The 25,240-nt window shown below is 46.2% G+C and overlaps 2 protein-coding genes across 10 annotated transcripts in view; both read right to left on the reverse strand.

The window, feature by feature from the left end:
* Window positions 1–12,838, reverse strand: part of ttc27 (tetratricopeptide repeat domain 27) — a 55,655-nt gene extending 42,817 nt beyond the window's left edge. The window contains exons 1-7 of one of the 2 annotated variants that reach the window (XM_035532763.1): window positions 12,591–12,838; window positions 11,002–11,179; window positions 8,446–8,575; window positions 7,455–7,595; window positions 5,892–5,994; window positions 981–1,142; window positions 719–858 (exon numbers count right to left, since the gene is read on the reverse strand). In XM_035532763.1, coding sequence (XP_035388656.1) covers window positions 719–858; window positions 981–1,142; window positions 5,892–5,994; window positions 7,455–7,595; window positions 8,446–8,575; window positions 11,002–11,179; window positions 12,591–12,729 — 993 coding nt within the window. In that variant the 5' untranslated portion in view covers window positions 12,730–12,838. Of the gene's footprint in view, window positions 1–718; window positions 859–980; window positions 1,143–5,891; window positions 5,995–7,454; window positions 7,596–8,445; window positions 8,576–11,001; window positions 11,180–12,154; window positions 12,267–12,590 lie in introns of those variants that run through there. The other variant, XM_035532764.1, reaches the window with a different exon arrangement.
* An 8,514-nt stretch (window positions 12,839–21,352) lies between these two features.
* birc6 (baculoviral IAP repeat containing 6) overlaps window positions 21,353–25,240 on the reverse strand; it is an 87,631-nt gene continuing 83,743 nt past the window's right edge. For all 8 annotated transcript variants that reach the window (XM_035532725.1, XM_035532723.1, XM_035532726.1 and 5 more), the window contains exons 73-74: window positions 22,363–22,497; window positions 21,353–22,222 (exon numbers count right to left, since the gene is read on the reverse strand). In XM_035532725.1, coding sequence (XP_035388618.1) covers window positions 22,043–22,222; window positions 22,363–22,497 — 315 coding nt within the window. In that variant the 3' untranslated portion in view covers window positions 21,353–22,042. The remainder of the gene's footprint in view (window positions 22,223–22,362; window positions 22,498–25,240) is intronic.

Raw genomic sequence — 25,240 nt, forward strand, 5'->3', positions numbered from 1 at the left:
GTGTGCAGCTCTGCACACACTGCAAGCCAGAATGTGCAAGCTCAGCACTGTGACGTGTGTGTGTGTGTTCAGAGAGCCAGAATGACTGGAGTGTCTGAAGTCTGCCTGCATACGCGCCTCAACACAGCAGATGAGCGGAACTCAACACAGAGGACCAGGAGCCTTCAGGACAAAACCAGCTACAGGAACTCACCACTGCACCAGAAGAAATAAAATCATCCTCATTTCTCAATCTAGCAGTAGGCTTGTGTGGTGAGATTGACGCTGGTCCCAGTGAGCCTGTTCACCCCCCCCCCCCACCCCACCCCCACACACACACACACGCCCAGGCCATCAGAACAGGGACTAAACTTTATGTCCATCCGTCCCAATCCCATCCAAAAGATCTCCATTTGTTGTCTGAACAGACAGTATCCAGTATTCACTTTCAGTATCCACTTTCTCTCTCTGGACAGATCCGTCACAGAACAGAGAAAAACCTGAACAGCACTCAAGAATGTGCAATTCCCTGGCCCAGGGTGTCAAAAGAGAAAGAGAGAGAGAGAGAGAGCGCAAGACACTGGGGGGTCTACATAAAATGTATTTCCAGAAAGCATGATCTTCACTGCATTTCAATGTCATTTCTGCAATAAACCCAAGAGCAAAGGTCACCCCCTGGTGGCCATGGTGAGTAGTGCATAGTATTAGAGACTCCTGACACATATGCACCTGTTCATACCTTTGGCAGGAGCTCTGTGGGCGTTGGTGCAGGTGAGAGGTCACCATCGAGCCGGGCAGGTGAATCTTCCTTCCTTTTAACGCTGAGGATGAGCTGAGCAATGCAACTCTCCTGAAAACGGGTTCTCTTTCCCAGAGCACCTGAGAACCCAGCACAAGCAGATCAAACAGGCATCCTCTACACTCAGCATGCCCCGCCTCCTCCTCCGCCCACCTTTAAAGCCACATCTAACCTGACCATTGGGGGTCTCTGGGGTACCCACCCGTCATGTTGATTTCAAGTCCTGAGAGATCGCGTGCTTTTTGTAGGTGGTCTTTAGCGTTGCGGTACTCGTAGTAGGTCAGGCAGGTGTAGCTACACTCCAGGTGAAAGAGCACAGCCAGTTTCCGGTGCGTTCCGCCAGTGAGCAGGTCACGCACACACACTGTTGACAAAGAGAAGGAAGAGTGTTACCGCTGGATCATAAACACAGTAAGATCACGTTAGCACCACGGAAGCTATGCAGAACTGCACTATAACCTTTTAATGTAGCCTTTAAAACTAACCACCAGAGCACTATATGCAACAAAATGCCACATAAAAATGCGCACACACACACATCATATTAAGTTTAAGTTTAACCTTTCCATACAAACGTATGGAAAAATGCACAAACTGGTTCAAGATGGCTTTGAAATAAAAGACAGCCAATCTAATCCTAATATAATCTTAATTCAATCATGGCAAAAAGATTCCAAAGAAAGGACGTAGTGCTCTAGATATGAACCCACCCCCCCACCCCAACCGAGACGAGCACACCCCCCTCAGACAAGAACCCGCCCGACCGAGATGAAGACACACACACCCCCCTCACAGAGACAAACAAGGCCTGTGAAACGCTGACTTGGTGTTTGGGAGATGCGTCCCCAGGCATGTGAAAGGACACTGATGTATGGACTGATTACACGAAGACGTCTCATCAGCAAATCTCTGCCCAGAATTACTTTGCAAGGGAGGGGCTAGAACATGATGAACAAACTAATCTGAAGAATGAATAAATTAATATTTTTTATATATTAAATAAATAGATAGATAAATATTATATATACACACGTTTCAATGCTGAATTCAGCATTTTGCATTACGCTCATGTTATCACCATGTAGTGGTCGTTTTCCTTGTTTTAGCTGTAAACCAGACTCTATATCCAGCATAATGCAAACCACCAATCCAGACAAAACCCTGCTGAGTGAATCTCAAAAATACCATCAAATACCATTAAAAACCCAGCATACCTTGGCAAGACAAAAAGTCACTCCAGGATGCGTGAGGACCTAATTAAGGCTTATAGCGGATCTCTCTCCCTCTCTCTCCGTAATCCAATCGGTTCAGGGGAATTTCTTGCACATGCTCAACCATGAATTAAGACTGTGCTGGAATTACATCTATAAACTCACTTTTGTTATTTCTGTGTTTCAGACCTGCCCTGGTGTTAATATATAATGTGTAGTTTTGTGTGGTATAATGCAGACGATACACACTTGCAGAGCTCTTTCTTTAGAGATGCGTCCTCCTCAAACTCAATCTCCAAGGTCGTTTGGCATTAGAAACACACTTTGGAAGTGCACCTTTCTGAAGTGCAGGTATAGCAGTTACATATTTCATTGCCCATCTGTGCATGTTCTGTCCTTCATCAGCTTGTCTCACAATTGCTTTAATATTAATATTTTTGGTGGTAGACTTTCTCTGCAGTAGTGACATGATTAACACATTGGGGTCACCTCTGTGTTCAGGAGGGTAGTTACACAACCCCCTCTCATGCTTAGTCATCAGTCTGTACTTTCTCATTACAGAACCACCATCCAACATCTGGTTCAGGTTGTATATGCCAGCCAACACTGCACGTCCGCCAACACTGTAAAAAATAAATAAATAAATAAAATCTAACAGTCACTTTTAAAGCTACTTTCCAAAGACAAAAGAAATCAGTCACTGTTCCTCTTAAATCAACAACGTGAGGGCATGCCCTCACAAGGGGCCAGTGCTCTGTACCTGGTGGTTATTTTGTGTGTATAAGAAAGCTTAACTAAAGGAAAGCTTGCGACAGGATGACTGGATGGAGGTTTTGGGACAGAGGGCTGGACTGCTTTGATGAGTAGGTTTGACAGAACATTTGCGAGACTTGCTAACATGGCTTACAGCAGCTTTAAGAGCACGTAGTCTTCCCGACAGTTAAAGCTCTGGAAAGGCCAAAACAAGAGTTAAAGCTGCGCTTGACGTGTCCTTTTGGAGAGGCGAGGCCGAGCGGCTGGTCCACAACCTCGGGCCCTCTCCACTAGCCGGGAGGCCGAGAGCCACCAGCCCCAGGGACACGGTCCCTGCGAGAGGCCTCCACTCCCAAACCCCACCGGACAGGTTCAAGAACATCAGAAGACACTTAACCACAAAACCAAACCTCCTTCCCACTCCAGATAAGTAATAAAATGATAGCCTAATAACCAACATTTATGCCTGTTATTGTAAACAACTGATCATTTATTCAGCAAAAGCATGATTTTGTCTATTTGAGAGACTGTGTACAAGTTTTCACCTAAATGTCCTGTCCTAAAGCAGGACAGGACAAACCCACAGGAAGTGGACTCAAGAACAGAGGCAGCACGAGAGAGAGAGGGAGGGAGGGAGAGAGAGAGCGAGAGAGAGAAAAACTCACACACTCCTCTGTGTAGTTAACAGGATGCTGTGAACAGGCACATCCACATGGACATACCGGAATTAAGACCTACCAGGGTCTTAAAAATCCCCCAGTTTCAGTCATGTCAAATCTTCTGCAATCTGTCAGCCATGCGAGCACCCCAAACATGCACATAAAAATCGAAAAAGCTGACATCATCAAAATGTATCGAGGACACAGCTGTTGCCACAAACCACTAGCTTTATCGCCATCTCTTTCACACACTCTGCATTCCAACATAAATTGCAAGAATATGACAGAGTGCCCACCACCCTAAATGAGCCATGACATCACTTCTCTCTGAGCAGGAGGGTGACGCGCCCTGACAGCCTTGTCATCTCCGCACTACACTCCATGAAGTGCTCTCTCGCTCCCTCACACACACCGACACCTGCACACATGGACCAATGACATCTCAAGAGCAAACAACCTTTAGATTCAGTTAGTTAAAATTCTGAACTCCAGAGAATCAGACACCTAATTGAAAAAGGTTTTACAGTTTATTAGTTACAAAGATCAAAGCCCAGACCCTCATCAGCAAAGCACCATGAACACACGTTTCACTCCAACCAAAACCACTCAGCCACGGCACACAGCATGATGACAAACTAAACGAAGTGTAGACCTGGTTTTGGGTACTGGCAGACGTGATACTGGTAGACCTAGTACTGAGTATTGGTACTGGGAGACCTGGTACTGGGTAGTGGCAGACCTGGTGTTGGCAGACATGGTATTAGGTACTGGAATTGGGTACTGGTAGACTTGGTACTGGAAGATCTGTGTTGGTATTGGTAGTCCCGGTATATTTGGTATTGGTAGTCCTAGTATTGGATATACACTATATTGCCAAAAGTATTCGCTCTTCTGCCTTCGCATGCATATGAACTTGAGTGACATCCCAATCTAAATCCATAGCGTTTAATATGATGTCGGCCCACCTTTTGCAGCTATAACAGCTTTAACTCTTCTGGGAAGGCTTTCCACAAGGTTTAGGAGTGTGTTTATGGGAAATTTTGACCATTCTTCCAGAAGCTCATTTTTGAGGTCAGACACTGATGTTGGATGAGAAGGCGTTGATCGCAGTCTCTGCTCTAATTTACCCCAAAGGTGTTCTATCAGGTTGAAGTCAGGACTCTGTGCATTCCAGTCAAGTTCTTCCACACCAAACTCGCTCATCCTTGTCTTTATGGACCTTGCTTTGTGCACTGGAGTGCAGTCATGTTGAAATAGGAAGGGGACATCCCTAAACTGTTCCCACAAAGTTGGGAGCATGAAATTGTCCAAAATCTCTTGGTATGCTGAAGCATTAACATTTCCTTTCACTGGAACTAAGGGGCCGGGCCAAATTCCTGAATGACAACCCCACACCATAATCCCCCCTCCACCAAACTTCACACTTGGCACACTGCAGTCAAACAAGTACCGCTCTTCTGGCAACTCCCAAACCCAAACTCGTCTATCGGATTGCCAGACGGAGAAGCGTGATCCGTCACTCCAGAGAACATGTCTCCACTGCTCTAGAGTCCAGTGGCGGCATGCTGTACACCTCTGTATCTGACGCTTTGCATTGTGCTTGGTGATGTAAGGCTTAGATGCAGTTGCTCAGCCATGGAAACCCATCCTATGAAACTCTACCCACTGTTCCTGAGCTAATCTGAAGACCACATGAAGTTTGGAGGTTTGTAGCGATTGACTCTGTAGAAAGTTGGCAACCTCTACGCACTATGCACCTCAGAATCCGCTGACCCTGCTCTGTCATTTTACGTGGCTGACCACTTCCTGGCTGAGTTGCTGTCATTCCCAATCTCTTCCACTTTGTTATAATACCAGACAGTTGACTGGTAAATGGAATATTTAGTAGTGAGGAAATGTCATGACTGGAGTTATTGCACAGCTGGCAACCTGTCACAGTGCCATGCTGGAATTCACTGAGCTCCTGAGAGCGACCCATTCTTTCCCAAATGTTTGTAGAAGCCATTTGCATGCCTGGGTGCTTGGTTTTATACACCTGTGGCCATGGAAGTGTTTGGAACACCTGAAATCAATTATTTGGATGGGTGAGTGAATACTTTTGGCAATATAGTGTAGGTAGACCTGGTATTGCGTACTGGTAGATTTGCTACTGGGTACTGGGAGACCTGGTATTGGTAGTGCTGGTACTGGTAGCCCTGGTACTGGGTTATATTGTGGCAGGGTTGTTCCATCCTCCCTACATTTGTATGTGGAGAAACTGGAGAACTTGTCCAGTGCTGTGTGTGTACATGCGTGCGTGTGTGTGTGTGTGTGCGCGTGTGTATTCATGCGCACAAATGTGTGCATGTGTTTGTACGCGTGTGTATTCGTTCGTTTGTGTGCGTGTGTATATATGCGTGTGTTCCTTTGTGTGTGCGCATGAGTTCGTTTGTGTGTGTGTATGTATGTTATATATAAAATGCATATGTGTGTGTGTGCGCGCGTGTTTACCTTTGTCCATGCAGCTCTTTGCTAGGCTGAGGAGTTGTGGGGATCTTTCCGCCAGAACCTGCTGATGCAAAGCTGCATATCTCAAAGTCCACCAGGGCAGCAGCTACACACACACACACACACACACACACACACACACACACACACACACGATAAAAGGGTATGTTGGCACAGAAAACACTCGTGTGGATTTCTTTGTGTTCCATTGCCCATTTCACAAATAACGCCTTTTAATATATAAATACATACAGAAATGGCCAGTAAACACCAAAACATACATTTCCACTATTGAACACCCACACACACCCGCACCACTTAAATTCTTCATGCAGATACAGGTCCCCACATTTATTAGCAGAAAGTGATCAAGGCAAGGGGAGGGGCTTCACTTCCAAATGCAGCAATCCGCAAATAAAGTCATTCCTATCACTTCCATGCCACGAACATGGGAGATCAGACATGCCCGTGTGTGTGTGTGTGTGCGCGCACCACCCCTAACCCTGCCCCAAAGTGCAGACTGGCAGCACAATGACAGCAGTGGCCTGGCCAGGCTGTTCCCATGTGCCCTTCTGTCAAAGGCTAAATCACCTCCTACAGACTTCTTAGATATTCCAGTGATTGACACCTTGACTGGCCCATGAAAATGTTGCTCGTGACGGAAATACATGACAGTTTAGGGTTCACACTAGCACCTATTACTTTAATGAACAGCAGCATTGAGTATTATCAGCTATAGGGGGTGCTCTAGGGCACTTATGGTGTCACACTTTCACACTCGGTCACGGTTTCTGTCCATTTTGCCTTCTAGTCCGCTTTTCTGTTCCATACGCCAGCGTTTCTCATCCCGTAACAGCTCCGAGTTAAGAATCCTGCCTTCTGCTACCACCCAAACTTTTTCCATGCAGGAAAAGAAGAGATTTCCCAAGTGGTGAACTGGCTCTACTCTTTTTAAATCCATGCAAACTAAACGTTTTTAATTATATAAACGATAAACCAGGACATGTTAAAGGGTTTTCAGAAGGAATCAGCTTACATGTTTTAAATCACCAATTAATACTCCAATACTTATGAAACCACACCCCTTTCTGTGTGCACGCTCACACAGGAGACACTATGATATTTTTAGACTAGGTGGTCATACGGTGAATATCATCCCGTAACAGCCCTGGTGCCCCTAAGCCCCGCCCCTGTGATCAGCGCCTCCTCCACTAGGAGAAGCCGTCTGGGCCAGAGGGGCGGGGCCTGGGACATGAATCAGATGCAGTAAGAACAAAGGAACACTTTCCTTCTCACACAACCCTCTTTCTCAGCAGTACACACACGGCCTGATTTACAGCCACAATGCAACACTTGGGAATTACACAACAAATGTAGAAGTGCAAAGGAACACACACACACACACACACACTTGTGGTCACATTACACACACAGCTAATAACATGATCATAACATGAGCATTCCATCATGTAGCAGTTTATGAAAAACACAACAAAATAATCCATTTTGGGTTTGTGTGTAGTCCACGGCTACAGGCCACACACGCTAGCCCAAACGCTCACTCACCTGCAGGTGTTCCAGCTTTGCGGCACAGCTGACGAGAAGCACTCGCGCCAGCAGCAGGAGAAGGGGGTTGGACACCAGCCCGTACACACTGTCCCCATCCAGCAGAAGACTGGACAGCAGCGCTGAGGTCAGCGCCCCGGCCTGTGGAAAAGGGACACCCGCCTAAGACTGGCTCTCTCTCTCACACTCAGACACAGTGAGAGTGTGTGTGCTGTAAAGGTAAGATGGGGTATCCTGGGGCATTAGGGAAGGTTATATTTCCTGTGAGTCTTCATTAACATGAGGCCCCTCTCTCCACTCCTCTATACGGCCTCGTTATCCAGAGCAAAGGACTACAGGGACTCGCGCGCGCACACACACACACACACACACACACACACACACACACACACACACACACACACACACACACACTGAGGTCTCTCCCTCTCATGCATGCACACACACTCAGTCTGACAACAGTGGATTTAGCTGAGTGAGACATTCTCTCAGAAACACTATATGCTAAAAAGCAGAAAGGACCAGAAGCTGAAGGACTTGATGCTGTGACCCCCAGCCCCACTCTCATGCTCCAAACCCAGACATCTTCAGCTGGTGTAAACCACCCCCCCCCCCCATGGCAGCAGATCCTGGGAGGACTTGAGCCCCCCCCCTGCACCTGTGAGAGGTGTGTCTGGTGAAGGCCTCACTTCAGGTGCATGGCAGAGGTTCACAGCTCAGAACATCTATTGCATCAGCAAAACAGTTCTTACTTCAAATAAAGTTAACAGCCACTAAATTGGATTTTTTTTTCCTCATTTACAATTGAGCTGTTCTACTGCCGTTAAACGTGTGCAAGGCCCTCAGACCAGATCAACGCACACACAACGTGTAAATACAGAGACAGTCTCCTAAGGCTAAGGCGTAGCACGTTAATGGTGACGCTAGGGCAGTGTTGGTGGAGGAGGCGCGGTGTGTGGGTGGAGCTAGGGTCGCCAGCCTGGTACAGCACCTCTGAGTAATGGCGCAGGAGTCCTGCAGGCAGGAGGTCAGACACACGCAGGACGAACGCAGGCCCTGTCCAGTTAGACTGAACAAAGAGACTGAGACAGGACACGGCCAAGGACAAGACAGCAGTCTCCCTAGAGAGAGAGAGGGGGAGGGGAGAGCAAAAGAAATGGGAAAAGAGATGGATGGAGAGAACAAGAGAAAAAGAAGAGAAGCATTGAGATTATAGGTAGCATGACAAATTAGTGCCCAGTTTCACACATTTTAATAAATCAAAGCTATAATGCATAAATTATTCAGGAAACATACAATATGAAGCTTAGAAAACAGTATTTATGCCCGACAGCACATTAGTGTACAATCAATCTGGCTCAGACCTGCCTGGCTTGCATGAGCACAAGCTCCACAGTAGAGGTGAACACCCTCTGGATGTCAGTCTCAAGCCACACACACACACACACACACACACACACAAACAATGTGCCCATATTTCTCCAATGTTCAGGTATTCAAACAACAAAGATACAAAGCAAAACAAAGGAGAAAGGGCATGATTGTGGCTGGTGTGAGGAGCACCAGCACAGCCACGCAGAAATGGTCACACCAAAGGAGCAGAAAAACAGGAGGGAGCAGGAGGGAGCTGAAGCAGTGAAGACCTGTTCCGTCGGAGCTCCAGGAGATCCCTGGGCTCACACACACCTCCCTGAGGTCATGATCCCAGTGTAGAGGCCAGGTCAGCGCAGGGAAGGGGCACACCATGCTGAACTCCTACCCTCTGGAGCCAGAACAGGTGGGTCCACATGCCAATCAAACCGACTGACATCTGACCACAACTCACTGTGGCATGAGTGGAAGACAGCGCTCTGTGCTGATCTGGGAACAGCTCTTCCCCCAAACCCCCATGGTTTCACCATCATGTGTGTTTGTGTGTGTGTGTGTGTGTGTAGGGGGGGTAATATTAACATTTACACAAACACACTATAATCCATAATACTGATCTCTGAGAAAAGATACCAGCTATAGGAGGTCTAAACACCCAGTTTAGCACCACATGCATAAAGAGACAGAGAGAAAAAGAGGGATGACCGAGAGAGAGAGAGAGAGAGAGAGAGGGAGAAAGAGAGAGACAGACAGTACATTCTGGTACTGCTTTACTCACAAGAGGGGGGGTAATGATAATCTGGGTTTATCAAAAATTAATAATTCATGGAACTGAGACGAGGCGAGACCTCTGTGGTGGTAGACCGGGTAAAACCAACCCTGGGCTCTGAGCTGCAAACACCAACAATAAACCCATTACACACGTGTGAACACCCAGACATAATTGATCTTCACTAATTCTTAAGAAATTTTAAAACAGTTCAGCAAATAATGCCCATCTTTAGCTGAATATTAAACAGCGCAGCTGTAGCGGAACATGAAAATACACAGAGATTTGGGGATTTGGCCGTTAATCACTGTAAATGAGGTTTTTTGTTGTTTTTTTTTTCCACGTTTTCCTAATCCCGGAGCTTTTACTAATTAATCTGGTGCTTACAAATTAAAACACACTGACAACTTTTGGTCACACCCTTTTTTTTTTTTACACATAATTGTGCCAAATGATTCAATCCCAAGCAAATATTTGATTGATGACCTCTAAACACCAGCAAACAAAACACCTCTGAACAACACTGTAGAACTGCACGTTCTGAGCTAAACACCACTCATCTGAGGCAAAGCAACAACACAGATGAAACACCAAACCCAAAACTGAACACTGAAACACTAACCTGACTGTCCTGCAGCCATGTGTAGTCATCATGTTGAATAGATCCTTAGCAGTTATAGGAACACACACAATCTGCTTTTTCCTATTGATTAGCATTGTGGCTAACAGAATAAGATAGAACCTTCTAGAAGAACACAGATGGTCTCCAGAGAAACGACCCCACTTATACAACACTCAGTGCTGGACTGCAAATGAGATCAGATATCTCTATTATCCTTCAATTACTTTAAAACTGCATTCACACACACACTGCTTATACGCAAACACCAGAACACTGCCTCCGACAGACAAGCTTCACACACACCATCTTTCATGAGGCCCCATGAACAACACAACTGAAATTAACAGACGCACATCAGACGTGAACCCTCGCAAATCAGACGCAGATCAGACAATGCTTTAGCACCCACAGGCCCACACCACTGCCTGGGTTGGAGTCTCAGTGGGTCTCACACAGCAGCATCCTGGAGAACATCCAGGCAACATTCAGCCTCTGTGTCCTCATCTGTCTGGACAGCCGACAAGAGTCTGTAAGGGGGATTCTTCCAAAAAGCCTCTTAAGAATAAACACAGCGTAAAGGACCTACAGGGACAAATAACTACTCCTTGTTACCCCCGCGACCCCGGTACTCTCCATCCCAGCTGATCTGCTGAAGTACGACGCTGCCAACGTAACAGCCTTCACACACACACACACACACACACACACACACACACACACACACACACACACACACACACACGCGCGCAGCTGAAACATGGTGTGTTTGTGGCGGACGTGGGGGTCACCTGTCACATGCCTGGTCTTCGGGGGCGTCGGCCAGGTAGGTGAGGACGCGCTGCTCCAGGTACGCCTCGATGCTCTCAGACGCTTCCCCATCACCATCCAGCAGCCTCAGCACCGGGGAACTGAGGAGCACGGCCTCGAAATCACCCTCAAAGAGCAACCGAAGCAAAGGACCTCCATCTATACACGCAGGCAGTAAAGTGTTTTATACAGGCTCCAGCATATTTAAAAAGAACAGCAGTCCAATATCTGTTATTCACATTTCACCCAGAACAGTGTCCCCCGTTCAAACGCATCAATCTCCGTCTTTCCCACTGAGCGCAAACAGTGCCACGCGCTTTACTGAGCAGCAGTGCGTTACCGTGTGTGTACTTTCACATCAGCACGTGCGTCGAGTCACGCAAACCACCCTGTCACGGTATAAAAACAAACTGCAAATGTGCCTGAGCGCTCGGTCGTCGTTGTTGTTGTGTGTTTGTTTGTTTGTTTGTTTAATAAGGCGATATGAGTGTAGAGTTGTAACACGACTCGTCTGACGAAAGACCGGGTGTCCTGCAGCGGGCTCTGACCCAGTCTCGCCCCGAGAGGCGCGAGCGTGGTGCGTGACCGAGCAAACGGCACGAGCGACGGGAGCGTGCTGACAACGCGGAATGAAAGAAAGGCGCGTGAAGGAGAGTCGCGAAACCCACCGTAGACTAAAAATACAAATACGAGTGACGTGAACAGCCCGCGTGTCACGTTGGAACGACCATTTAAACGCAGCACTGCCGAACTGGCGCAGTTCAGCGCACGCAGTCAGAGACGCTGGGACAGACGCACGTGTCTGGTGTTGTGCGTGAGCAGAAGTTCAGTGCACCTGCGTCGAGTCTCACTTCTGATGAGAAACTAAAACAACGGGTGAACGAGGCCACGCGCCACCAATCGCGTCTGTGCTTTGCCAGTCTGCGCGAGGGCTCCTCCTCGTAGGAGTGCAGAACAGCAGCCCGTTCTCCGGTCCGGCGCTTTAAACAGTAAACGGAGTTGAGAGTCCGAAGACGAACAAGACTCACGAGTCAAACCCAAACACCCTAACAGGTAACGCGCGCACATTCACGAGCACGGATGTGGTATGACCGAGCCTTCACTAGCCGCCAGCGCCCGCCAAACTGCACTTACCGGAACCCAAAAACAAGCACGAGATCAGCTCCTTTCGGTCACCCGTCTGCGCGCGCTTCGCCGAACGTTTCCCCCGCGCAAACATCGCTGCTGCCCCGGCCGAACCGGGACCGTCCCGCGCCGCCACACGCCCCGTGACTACATCACTACACACAGCGGCAGGAAACGGAGCTACAGCCGTGCATCGCAAGCAACACCGGCGCACGTGCAGTACGTTATTTGCACGTGCGGCTGGCCGAGTCCAGACGGACGGTGTGCTCGCGTGCCAGCTAACGAGCTAGCGGCAGAATTTACAGTGGAAACATTCATATAAACGCCGCGTGCTGCCATTACAGCGAATATGGCAGCAGAGGTGGAGTAACTACACTACGCTCACGCATCCCAATGACAGGCACACCAGCCGCGCGCCTCCATCTTTAGCAGCCCAGATACTCGCCTGCGGTGTGGAAGACGTCGCACGCAGACATCTCGCGCTCTGACAGAGTCCCTCTCAGCACGAGCAGCTCCAGATCCTCCATCGTTCTCGCGACCCCGCCGTGTTTGGTTAATACAGCGAGCGGCTGTTTGAGGCTCATGCGCGCGATCTAACGAGACCGTAAACTCCTGCAGGGCTTCCGTCGTGCGCGTGCGGTTTAATGTTTATTTCTGCCCACGTGTCACAAGTGTCAGCAGAGAGCGGCCATGACAGCGTTGCATTGCATTATGGGAAGTTCAGTGACGCAGATTCGGAAGTGTAGTGAAGCTGATCACACACGCGCACGAGAGAGAGAGAGAGAGAGAGAGTGGTAATAATAGTGAACACAAAAAGGTCACTCCTAAACACTGGTCACAACATTCACTCTGAGTATTAGTTATGGCTCTGTGTTCATAGTTTATTATCTGTACAGTTCTACAGCCACTCCCCTTTTTATAAAAGAAATACAATCATGAAATTTGGATCTGTAGCAGTCTTGTACCGTGTGTGTGTGTGTGTGTGTGTGTGTGTGTGTGTGTGTGTGTGTGTGTGTGTGTGTGTGTGTGTGTATATATATATATATATATATACATACATACATACACAGCTCTGCAAAAAAAAGAGACAACTACAAAATTATCAGTTTCTCTAGTTTTATAATTGATGGGTATGTGTTTGACCAGGCTGAGCAGTTTTGTTTTATTCTATAAACTACTGGCAACATTTCTTCCAAATTCCAGATAAAAATATTGTATTGAGCATGTTTTTTTTTTTGTTTTTTATAATGAAAATGACTAATGGTCAAAATAACAAAACAGTTTCAGACCACAAATAATGCAAAGAAAACAAGCTCATATTCATTTATAAACAACACAGTGCAAATATTTCAACTTGGGATGAGTTGAGAAATCAATATTTGGTGGAATAACCCTGATTTTTAATCACAGCTTTCATGTGTCTTGGCATGCTTTCCACCACTTTCTCTCACATTGCTGTTGGGTAACATTATGCCACTCCTGGCACAGAAATTCCAGGAGCTCGGCTTTGTTTGATGGCTTGTGACCATCCATCTTCCTCTTGATCAAATTCCAGAGGTTTTCAGTGGGGTTCAGGTCTGGAGATTGGGCTGGCCATGATATGGTCTTGATCTGGTGGTCCCTCATCCACACTGATTGACCTGGCTGTGTGACATGGAGCATTGTCCTGTTGAAAGAAAACAATTATCAGAGTTGAGGAACATTGTCAGAGCAGAAGGAAGTAAGTTTTCTTCCAGCTCACTTTTGTAAGTGGCTTGATTCATGTGTCCTTCACAAAGATAAAAGACATCCCCAGATCATCACCGATTCTGCACCAAATTTCACACTCTGGCTTGTAGGTCTCTCCAGGTCTCCATCTAACCATTACATTACCAGGTGTTGGACAAAGCTGAAAATTGCACTCATCAGAGAAGATGACCTTACTCCAGGCCCAATACTTATGGTCTTTCGCAATCTTCAGTCTGGCTCTTCTTTGCTTCTCATTGATGAAGGGCTTTTTCTAGCTTTGGATGACTTCAGCCCTGCCTCCAGAAGCCTGTTTTGAACCGTCCTAGCTGTGCAATTGACCCCAGCTGCTGCATGCCATTTTTTTGTAGGTCACTTGATGTCATCTTATGGTTGTTAAGTGATATTCGAATGAATTGGCGATCATTACAGTCGGTAGAGTCGTTTTCGACCTCTGCCAGTCTGTAGCTGTTGTGTCCCATGTGTTTGCTGCTTGAACTTGTTCTTATGAACCGCAGTTTTTGAAATTTTCAAGATAGAAGCAACCTGACGCTCAATGCCAGTAAAGCTACAATTAAACACGTCTTTTTACTCTGCCAGTAAAGCTACAATTAAACACGTCTTTTCCTCATTAAGAACCTTTCTTTTCAACTCTTTTGTCATGGTCTGTAGCTGTAGTTTGACTACACTTACTTTTTGGGTAGTCCTAGCACTGCTTTTCCCATCCAGCTGGTTCTATATCCTACAGGTACAAGTAAAGTAAATTTGCTAATAAACCAACAAGTCAGTATACAAAATATAATTTTTGTCATTTTTTACATTTTCTGTATTTGCAGTTCCTGTATGACCTACACACTTATTAAGTCTTTGAATACTACCAGGTGTTATTTATTTCTCATATATAAGAGGTGGAGTTCCAAACAATCTTTTACTAAATACGATCAAAATAAAGGTTGTTAATGTTAAATATCTCACCTCACAAAAATCTGTATTTGTGTGTGTGGGTGTGTGTGTGTTCAAGTATATCTATATATCTGTTATGTATTTGTGTATGTATGTGTGTGTTCAGGTATATCTATATACCTGTTATGTATTTGTGTGTGTGTTCAAGTATATCTATATACCTGTTTGTGTGTGTGTGTGTGTGTGTTCAGGTATATCTATAAATCTGTTATGTATTCGTGTGTGTGGGTGTGTCTGAGTCTCGTTGTTGAGTATTTGTATGTGTGTTTGGGTATATCTATATACCTTAATGTCACAAACAGACATTCACAGACAAGCAACAAAGTTCTTATATCCATCAGCATGCCCCACGACACTAAACACAGACCAAACTGTTCCTCTCATCTCCATATAAAAGGCAACTCCAGTCCGTCCTGGAACACTGGTTTGGAATTTCACATTTTTCCCTTCCGCCAGTTTTCATTGTTTCTTCCGCTCCGTCTTGTCCCACTGACAGAGGAAAGGGAACAGAGGTATTGCTGTACCGCCAGTGTGAAGTCTGACAGCACTGGGAAAATGCCAGCGTGACTAATTCCCTACTGGAGAGTTCAGTGTCGGTACGTTACTGTTCCCATGAGGGTTATTGCTTTTACTGAACTGTATTGTCTTGTGCTTCCATGAGACATGTTAGTCTGCAGTTGCGAGAGGAGCTAAAACACACCGTAATGAAATGTGGATGGTCTCTCGTCTCCCAGATCAGGACATGGTGCTGCTTCCTTAATCCCAGGAGCTAAAGCGACATTGCTCATGCTAAAAAGGCTGTAATAAGGAACAAAGATAATGAAGAATCATTCCTAACTCCTCCAACCCTGCGTCTGGGATTATGTCTCTGTTTGAAGAACGAACAAACAACCCAATATGTTTGGACATTTTTCTTCATATTTGCAAAATCAATATTTGTATGTATGTATTTCTGTGTGTGTGTATGGCATATAGTATATTTAGTATACATGAGAGAAGGGTGGGGGGTGGGGGGGCATTACACACACACACACACACACCCATCTAAATTATTAATAGCGCGCCAGTATAATGCAGCGCTCCTGAGTGTCCGGGTGTGACTTTACAAAGAGGCGTGCGTGTATTATCGCGTGCGGTTCATATGCCGTGCAGGTATTCCAGAAGCGGCAGCTAAAGGAGGCGCGCGGGCTTCCCCGCCTGCTGCTCTCGCACCGCAGTTGTCATTTGCGGAACTGTCAAGCGCACAGCAGCGCGCGCATGATTGAAGTCATTTTTCAAGACTGCCACTGCGAATATTGCGGCTGGTTTGGCACGCAAAAAAGGCGCGCTAACAGCCGGACACAACCGCGCGGCACACAGATCCACGCGGGCTCGTGCTGCCAACTCTTGAATGCAACGAGTCTCAAGTGAGCTCGTGCGCTCTCCCAGCGGTAGGAGCGCGAGCCAAACTGAAGCGTTACAGAAAAGCTCCCGGCTCGCTGTCTCGTGCGCGCATTACTGCTCAACAGCAGCGCAGACGTCAGGAAAACGTCCTTTCTGTTAAAGGGGGAGCGTTGAAAAAGCAGATAGATGGATAGATAGATAGGCAGACAGAAATAGACAGAGACAGACAGATAGATAGATAGATATACTTTAAACAGGGTAACTAGCGAGGTCTATTGTCCTGCTTCAACACTAATGCTTCTTCTTGGATTTTAGCGGCCACTCAGCAATTGTAACTGAACATTTGTTAAACATAATTTATTATAAATTCTAACGTCGTCAAGCTTAGCCATGTCAATTATGTTACATTTGAGGTTAATTGCTTATGATTGGCTACATATAAGACTTCAGTTTCTAACGTAATCACGTGTCCGTTCATGCGTTGCATCCATCCGTCACATCTAAGGCAACGTGGCACAGGTCACAGCAGACGGGTCGCATGCGGCTGCCAGTTTCCTCTTTCGCATGATAGTTAAGTGGTCTTCAGACCGTGAATGAATCAGATACGAGTCTGGAGACTCGATTTGAAAACTCATTTCCTGCCCTTCTGTCTCTGAAAAGTCACTAACAGAAGAGATAAGCTATTTATTTATTAATTTATTTTAGAATAATAGCTAATAGTGTATTGTAATGACAGAGATAAGGAATTCATAAAGTACAATAACCATAGTCATATAAACAGAAATCTGTTCATTGTTATATGAAGACAAATCCAGATATGGTGACCAAAGTTTAGCAAATTGTTTTTATTTACTTACAAGTACACTTGGGTGGCAAACAAGGACACCCCCCCCCACTCACACACCGTCATACTCAGCATCATACAGGTGTTGATATATCTGATGACTTCTCAGGATGCGTCTTGCTCTTTGTAGGCATTTGGCTGTACCTGCTTCTTTGTGATTCTCATTTTCTTGTGGTTCTTGCAGCTGCTCTCAACATCTGCCAAGTTACCTTCAGGTAGTACGAGCCCCTCTATTCTAGCCACCTCCCTTCTTCTAACCATACGGCCACACGTATCCAGTCCGTATGACATTCCGATGTCGTTCCTGTATATCCTGATGAGACTAGTGGGATTAGTGAGTCGATGTCTCGTTCACTTCTGGTATACTGCTCGATGTCATCCATGTCCAGGTGGTGGTTGATTGATAGTTGTTCCATTCTGTAGCCGGTATCTGGATCCAGTCTTGGTGATGATCTCACTGAGGGGGATCAGGCCGATGCAGAAGCGAAGTTCGGACAGGGCATCTGCTTGGTAAATCCCACACTTGATGGGGACTCGTGTTATTGGTCTAAAGTTGGCCTCTAGGGTCGTCTTCCACAGCCCCACTGAGTTCTTGATGAAGGTTCTTAGAGTCCGTTGATGTTATACAGCCTCAAGCATTCCAGGATCCATGTGTGGGACGTTGAATCACAGGCTTTCTTGTAGTCAGTCCAGGTGGTGCTCAGGTTGGTCTGTCTGGTCTTACAGTCTCGAGTGACTGGTTTATCTGCCCTTAGCTGGTGTTTGGCTCCTCTGATGTTCTTGCCTTGTTCTTGTTCTTACTCATCTTAGCCAAAGTGATGTCTGGCAGGAGCTTCCATGCTGTACAGAGGCAGGTTAGCGGTGGTAGTTGGATGGAACTGCCCCTTTCTGGGGTCCTTCAGGATCAGGACTGTCTGGCCCTCAGTTATCCATTCAGGGTGGGTTCAGTCCATTAGCAGCTGTGGTCTACTCTCAGGTTCAGTATCCGCACGGCCTTGTTGAGAACATCCTTGTCTACTCTCTTGCCTTCTGCTGCTCTTGCGTATGTCGGATGGCTCATGAGAGAATGTCCTATTCGTTCGCCAGGGCTGCAAGTCTCTAATCCACACCTAAGAATCTAGTCTAATCAATTCTGATTTCCACATAAACTCTGGCTACTGCACATCTATTATTCTGTCAGATTTGTTTTTTCCATTTCTGTTTTATTAGACTTACCAGCCTAAAGAGTTGCCCTTTAATTTAATCAGTGTGTAGATGGTGGGGTGGGTGTGGCAGGAGACTAATTAATGTCAAATTATCTTTGTCACATGCATGCGCTACCCTGACAAAATGGATATCACAAAAAATGAGCCCAAACCCCAAGGACTCCTTATAAAACATCTTATAGGAGAAGTACGTCTCTCTGACCATGGGCTTCTGTGAGGCAGCGACACACATCTGAGATCTGACCAGTGGTTGTGTGTAGGGCGTGTACATGATATACCAACTGTGTGTCATGAGAGAAGGCAGGAACTAAAAACTGCTGGATAATATATGCAAATATCAATAAGAAAGAAAATCCAAATCCCAGACATTTTTAAGCATTTTAGAAGTCCTGGCTGGACACGTTTTTAAGTCCTAAAAAGAGAATATGTCCATGAAAAAAAGGACATAAGGTCACCCTGGATTAACTGTCCAGGTATCTTAACTAGCTGGCTATGGCAGCCAGCTAACTAACGTTAGTGATGGTTGATTAAGTTAACGCACACAAATCGGCCTGTTTTTTGTTTGTTTCCACTTCATACAATTACTAATTATAAGTATTTACACAATTACAGTTCCAGCATAAATTGACATAATGACATTATCATTATGTTCTGTACAAGTCAGAGATGTTTTAAATATATGGCACACACACAAAGACAGCCAGAACACGCTGCAAACATCTCATCACACATTACCAGCTACCAGGGCCATGATGCGTGCTTCCAGCCTAAGAAGCCAAGCACACTAATGTAAAGGACACACTTAATTAGAGGGAAAGGCTACTGGTCCCCTAACACAGCTGGGTGTTTGCTTCCATTAAAGGCCACGGGAGTCCTGAAGACCAAGAATGGACACGCCCACCCCACCACAACATTCCTGAGTTGTGTCACTGTGCTCGTCATATAATACGAGAGGGATGTGTACAAGTAAACACCTGAACTGTGGAAGGCTGTAGACTGAACTCACACACCCCTGGGCACATTCGTAATGCAGGTTCCACTGATCGTTGCTCCCAAACTCTGACTGTGGCCCCTGCTGCAGCCTGAGCAACACACAGGCCGTAGAAAGATACTGCAGCTCAATAAAAGTAGAAGCACAGATGCACTCTTAAGCGAAGAGAGGAACTCGTACGCGAGAACGTCTGTTTTGGGAGATGGAACCTTAAGGTTATTCAGATTAACTGCATTCATAAACCAAATCACTCTAGGTTTAGTTTTAAAAGCGAAGGCTAAAGACGTTTGAGAGATGATATCAGTTCCTCTTGTGTTTGTACACACTGAAGGCAACTGCTGTTTTTCAATATTATGTGTGTTTTTGGAGAAAGAGCACACGGGCGAGAGACACGCAAACTCTGACGCAGACAGATATCAGTGCCATGGCTGGAACTGCAGGCTTCAGGACTTATTCTGCACGTGACTGGTGTAGACATACAGACCCATATAGAACCATTCCCTCCCAACCTGGTGTCCCAAAATAGGCAGCAGGGTGAGAGTTTCATTTCAAACGATCCACTAACGATCTTACACACTCCAGTACAATCGGGCTCTCAGCACCGCGGTAAGGAGTCACGCAATAAAATCTCTCATTATGTTTTCTCAAAGAAAATCTGTTCACAGCCAGTCAGTCTCTCTCTCTCTCTCTCTCTCTCTCTCTCTCTCTCTCTCAGAAAATATAGTACATGTACACTTTAAAGAGAGAAAGAAAATTGATACGAATATCTGTTTATCATGCTCCACTGACTGTATATTCTTCCCTGCGTACAAGTTTCTTTATTTAGGACTATATTAATTATATTGTGTTAATTACACTCGGGTGTGAGGCATAATATATGCATTCAAATTGCTGATTACAGATAAACATCACTGGTAAAGCTTCAGGTCGCATAACGACAGACGTAATCAGAATCATAACAAAAATAAAGTTGTAGTCCATGGAGACCAGAGCCTGTGGAAGCCAGCAGACCTCCCGCACACCTCCAACACACCAGCAGACACGTGGGTGGTTGTTAGGTGGACTCGTGGCGAGACCTTATCGTTCTGTGAGCCTGCTAAAGGTGCTGTAGATAACAGGGACACGTAGTGGCATATGCGCAGACTAGAAATGAACGGGGCATTTAATATGTAAAAGATGGAACGAAAGGCATGACGTGATGAAGTAGTGGACGCAAGCCTGCCGTTACGTCCTGGATGGCACAGCAAATCGCAGTGGAAACCTTCACGACTAAGACTGCGACGAGCACTGCATGTCTGCCAAACACAAACTAGGACACCTGCGGACATTTAGGCAGCAGAAAATGTTGAATTTTACATTTGCAACAGATTCAAAAAGCTTAATTTTAGGTCAGCCCAACATGATGGACTTTTGACATCCTTGTATTTACAAAGGAAACAATGAGCGCACTGATCTCACTCCTGGGCGGCGCGTAGTGCCGCTAAACAATAACGCGAGAAGTGACGCAAACGTCATGGAACAGCCATTGTACTGACACCTGGTGGCCTGGAGGATGGAGATGCTAGCATCTACAGTCACCTCCCTGGGAGACCCACTCTGTGGAGATAAAATGGCTCATTTGTTGAGTACAAAACAATTTGATTAATCTCATGCGAGCTGCACTTTGTAGAATAAAATAGTAAAAATAAAGAATTATTTTCATAGTTTGCCACTTTAAAGTGTTTGTATCAGGAATAATTCTGCTCCATTTGGGCTGTCTGTGCTCGTGGCGCGTTAGAAGCCTGAAAGCACAAACGACACCTTTAAACACCAGAAACGGTAGTGTTATTTCAGCGTAAAAAGACGGAGCGTCAAACACCTAAAATACAATTCCTCTCTTCGGAACAAATGCAAGTTTAGAGCTTTACTTTCACTTTCCCCCTCAGGTTAATGTTTAGCACTTGTGGGAATGAATCAGACACCAGGACTGAGCTCATACAGCTAATAGTAGAATATAATCAGTGTCGAGCTAAAAAGCGAAGCTGCAAACACACACACACACACACACACACACACACCCAGTATACTTCCGACGCACAGCGACAGGGACGTGTATATCCGAGCAAAGTAAAACAGGTTGCATTTATTAAACTTGCATTTAAAATTAGTGAGAGGCAAAAAAGTATGATTTGAACAGCCTGTACAACAGTATTCAGTAACCATAGTGATTAAGAATCTCCATCGCAGCCTTTATTGAAGTTTACAGGAGTTTTGTAGAAATCAAAGTAGCGTGTCGCTGGGGAACCGGAGGTTTCCAGAAGGTAGATGTGGGCATGTGGGTTTGATATTTAAATAGTTTCCTTAAAGATTGACCGATATCTTCCTCAGGGGTGTGTGGGGGGACTCAGTCAGCAAACATTCGTCTCAGTTCCCTCATATATACCGATTCTTCTGTAATTATGTGTACATAAGTTTAATAACATAGCAATCAGTGGTTATTTCACAATTGGAAAAAAAGCACAAAAAAAGTTTACACTCTTTTACAGGTAAATAAAAGATGGAGTTTGTCCACTGTTTTCTTAAGGGTGTAGCATAACGTCAGGAGATCAGTCCTCTTTTCTGTTGTTTTTGTATGTACTTCTGATTTTGCTTATTTTCCTCTCATTTTATGCTAATACATAATTAGATTCTTACATACAAATATTGACAAAATGTCGACTTCAGCACTGAAGCCATCAAGTCTGTGATACCAGTGGAAATAAGGAGGCGTGTCGGGGAAGGCGGGGTTTCTTGGGTGGGGGCGGGGCTCATAGCTGCCCATCACTGCATTGGGCCTCTTGACTGTCACTCTGCTTCTCTGGCTCCTGCTCAGACAGCTCCTTCACCATGAGGGAGGAGCTTTTCTCTGGAAACTCCTCTCCGTTTGGCTCCAGGCCTTCTGGGCAAGGAAGCTTCAGCAGCTCTTCCCTTAGCTGAGCTGTGTGCCTCTGCAGGGAAACAAACAAACAACATATGTTGCGTGTAGTATTGTGTGTGTGTGTGTGTGTGTAGTATTGTGTGTGTGTGTGTGTGTGTGTGTGTGTAGTATTGTGTGTGTGTGTGTGCTGTAGTATTGTATGTGTTGCACCTTGAGTGCCGCTGCATGATGGGACATGGTGCGTCCAACCCTCTTGTCGCTGCTATACTGCTGAATATCAGAGATCCAGTCTTCACACTGAGCCATGATCTCAGCTCGCTTCAGGTAGAAGTGCTTATGGATCACCTGCAGACCACAGCAGAGAATATTCACACCCACACCCCCCAGAGACAGACACACACCCACCCACACACACTAAGTAGTAGTCTCTTCTGTTGTATTCTTTATTAAATAGATCAGGGAATGAGGAGAGAACAACCAGAAGAATGAAAACCTCGAATCCTCCCAAACGAAACAAGGTACCTGCAACATCCTACCAACACCAATAACCCCCCACCCACAAAACAACAACAGTATCCAGGTACAAATCTACAAATCTACCTTCAGCCACTTCCCACAAGGAGACTCCCACTATGTGGAGGCAGAAAAGTGTGTGTGTGTATTATAACCGCATCACTGGTCAAGCACTTAATGTTACACCTTGGCTGTGACGAAATAGCAGAGCCCCCAACACTGGAGCCAACACCACAACGCGGTCGGCATGTGGAGACTCCCGGGGATGACCTTCCACACTAATGGACAAAGGTGTTCCGTTCCTTCTGAAGAAGGAACCAGTTGGACCTCGGGCTCTTCCCTGAGCTCCATTGTCCCACAGGGATGGCAGAGCTGTAAAGGCTGTGACATTTGTGGCTCCCTCTCTAATGATGAGGACATGGAGATATTAGGGTCTTATTTACGGCAGGAACACGGCTGAAGGCAGACAGAGGCAGGCTGAGGAGAATGACAACCAGCTCGCCATACAGAGAGAGAACGTTATTACGTGAGGAGACAGAGATGGGGGGGAGAGAGTGTATGTGTGTGTGTGTGTGTTTGTGTGTGTGTGGGAGAGCGAAAGCAAGAGAGACAGAGAGAGCAAGAAAGAAAGAGAGCGAGAGAGAGAGAGAGAGAGAGAGAGAGAGAGCTCTAGCAGAATAACCCCTAAGCGTCTCATTGTGTATGTGACTTTTTGGCATTTGTCATGACCATCCATCACACTGCGAACTGAATGAGCAAACATCAGAGTCAATGAACACAATGCAGGTGTGTGTGTGTGTGTGTGTGAGAGAGAGAGAAATCAGATCAGGATGGCTTGACAAATGACCTTTACCACACAGGCTGGACACAGAGATGCATGCATACATACACACACACAGATACATGCACACACACACGAGCACCACTATTAGCCTGAATGTTTCCCCAGAGTTCAGCTCTACAGGGACTGGCTGAGGTTCCCCGTATTACAGGCTCTTATTGTACTACCACTTTTTAAAACATTTCAGATCAAACTAAGCAGATAATCTTTGCCACATACAGTCCTGAAGCACCTGAACAAATTCTGTTTGGTTTTTGTTTTTATTGAGCTACATAGTCCAGAACAATGTAGTGGAAAGACCGTAATGAGCTTGAGGAAGACCGGTGTATCAGCGTTCAGTCTGAGGTGTGTGAGTTGTGCTGTTCTCACAGGCGCCAGGGCTTCTCCCTCCTCAGACGCTGTCAAGCCTCTCACAGAAGTCAAATGCACGCTGGCCATGGTTCAGCGAGTCGTGTCCTGTGTAAACCCACCAGGTTTTGCTTGGTTTCTCCACTCTCTTCTCGTCTATGTCAGATCTACACATCTTTCATTCAACAGCTGAAACTGAGATTTTTTTCATGATTGAGTGTGTGGTGGCATCACCCACTAGCATCAGGGACGCCTAGACATACAAGGCCCCACATAGCCGGGTCCAATGTACGCTGGGTTAGTTTTGATCTATTCCAATTTGTCAGCCTCCTAACGAATCGCTGTCACTTGTTCATGTTCAAGTTTGGTTTATTCGTCACATACATAGTCATACACAGTATAACTCGCAGTGAACTCACAGAGTGGGAGCAGAAAGACTCCACACACACGTCATACCCAGATTAACTCTTTGTGAGCTACACTGCACCACTACTGATGCCACGACTCAGACAAACAACTGACCAACCAAGAACTTCACATGGTGTCCCGGGAAACAGCAAGGCCAGAAGCAGTGTACATGTGTAGACAGTCAGTCATGACCAGGGGCGGGAGAATGAGTACCAGTCTGATCCCTCTTCTCCGCCCACCCACACCCACCTCTCTTGCCCACATACATGCATGCACCCAGTGAGAGAGAGATCCATACCCCATCTCCAACCACATGGCAAGGACTCATTATTTCTCTCTCTCTCTCCCTCCCTCCCTTTGCTCATCCATCACTGCTCACTCCATCACCCTCTCTCCATATCTACCCCTGGCCTATTCACACCTTCAGCTGCCAAGTCAAACTGCTCTGAGTGCAGCCATCTCAACACACTGACATGACACGACATGCGCACACACATACACCGGCCCCCAAATACATTCTCAGACAGCCATAAGTCACGCTCTCCATGAGACTGTCTGATTTAGATTTGCTCACATGAGCACACATGCATGTGCTCACGAGCACCACACACACACACACACACACACACACACTTCTCTCCTGAGTCTGATGCCTGTCTGCAAAAACAAGCAGCGATCATGCATCAGGGGAAAAGAGGGTGTGTGTGTGTGTGTGTGAGTGAGAGAGAGAGAGAGAGAGAGATCGATAGCCTTGCCAGTGTTGCCATAGAAACCCCGGCAACTGTGGCACTGTGCTCGCTGGCTCAGGGATGTGAATGGTGCACAGAGCAGCTGCTTGGGTCATTTCCCCCCCCCCCCCCCCCATCTCTCCTTGTCTTCCTATTTCAGTTTCTCTGGTTGGATCTTTTTACTTTCCATTTCTGTCATTCTCTCTCTCTCTTTCCATAAAAGGGGGTTATCTACCTTCTCTGACACACA

Source organism: Electrophorus electricus, chromosome 13, assembly GCF_013358815.1.
Source record: "Electrophorus electricus isolate fEleEle1 chromosome 13, fEleEle1.pri, whole genome shotgun sequence".
NCBI lineage: Eukaryota > Metazoa > Chordata > Actinopteri > Gymnotiformes > Gymnotidae > Electrophorus > Electrophorus electricus.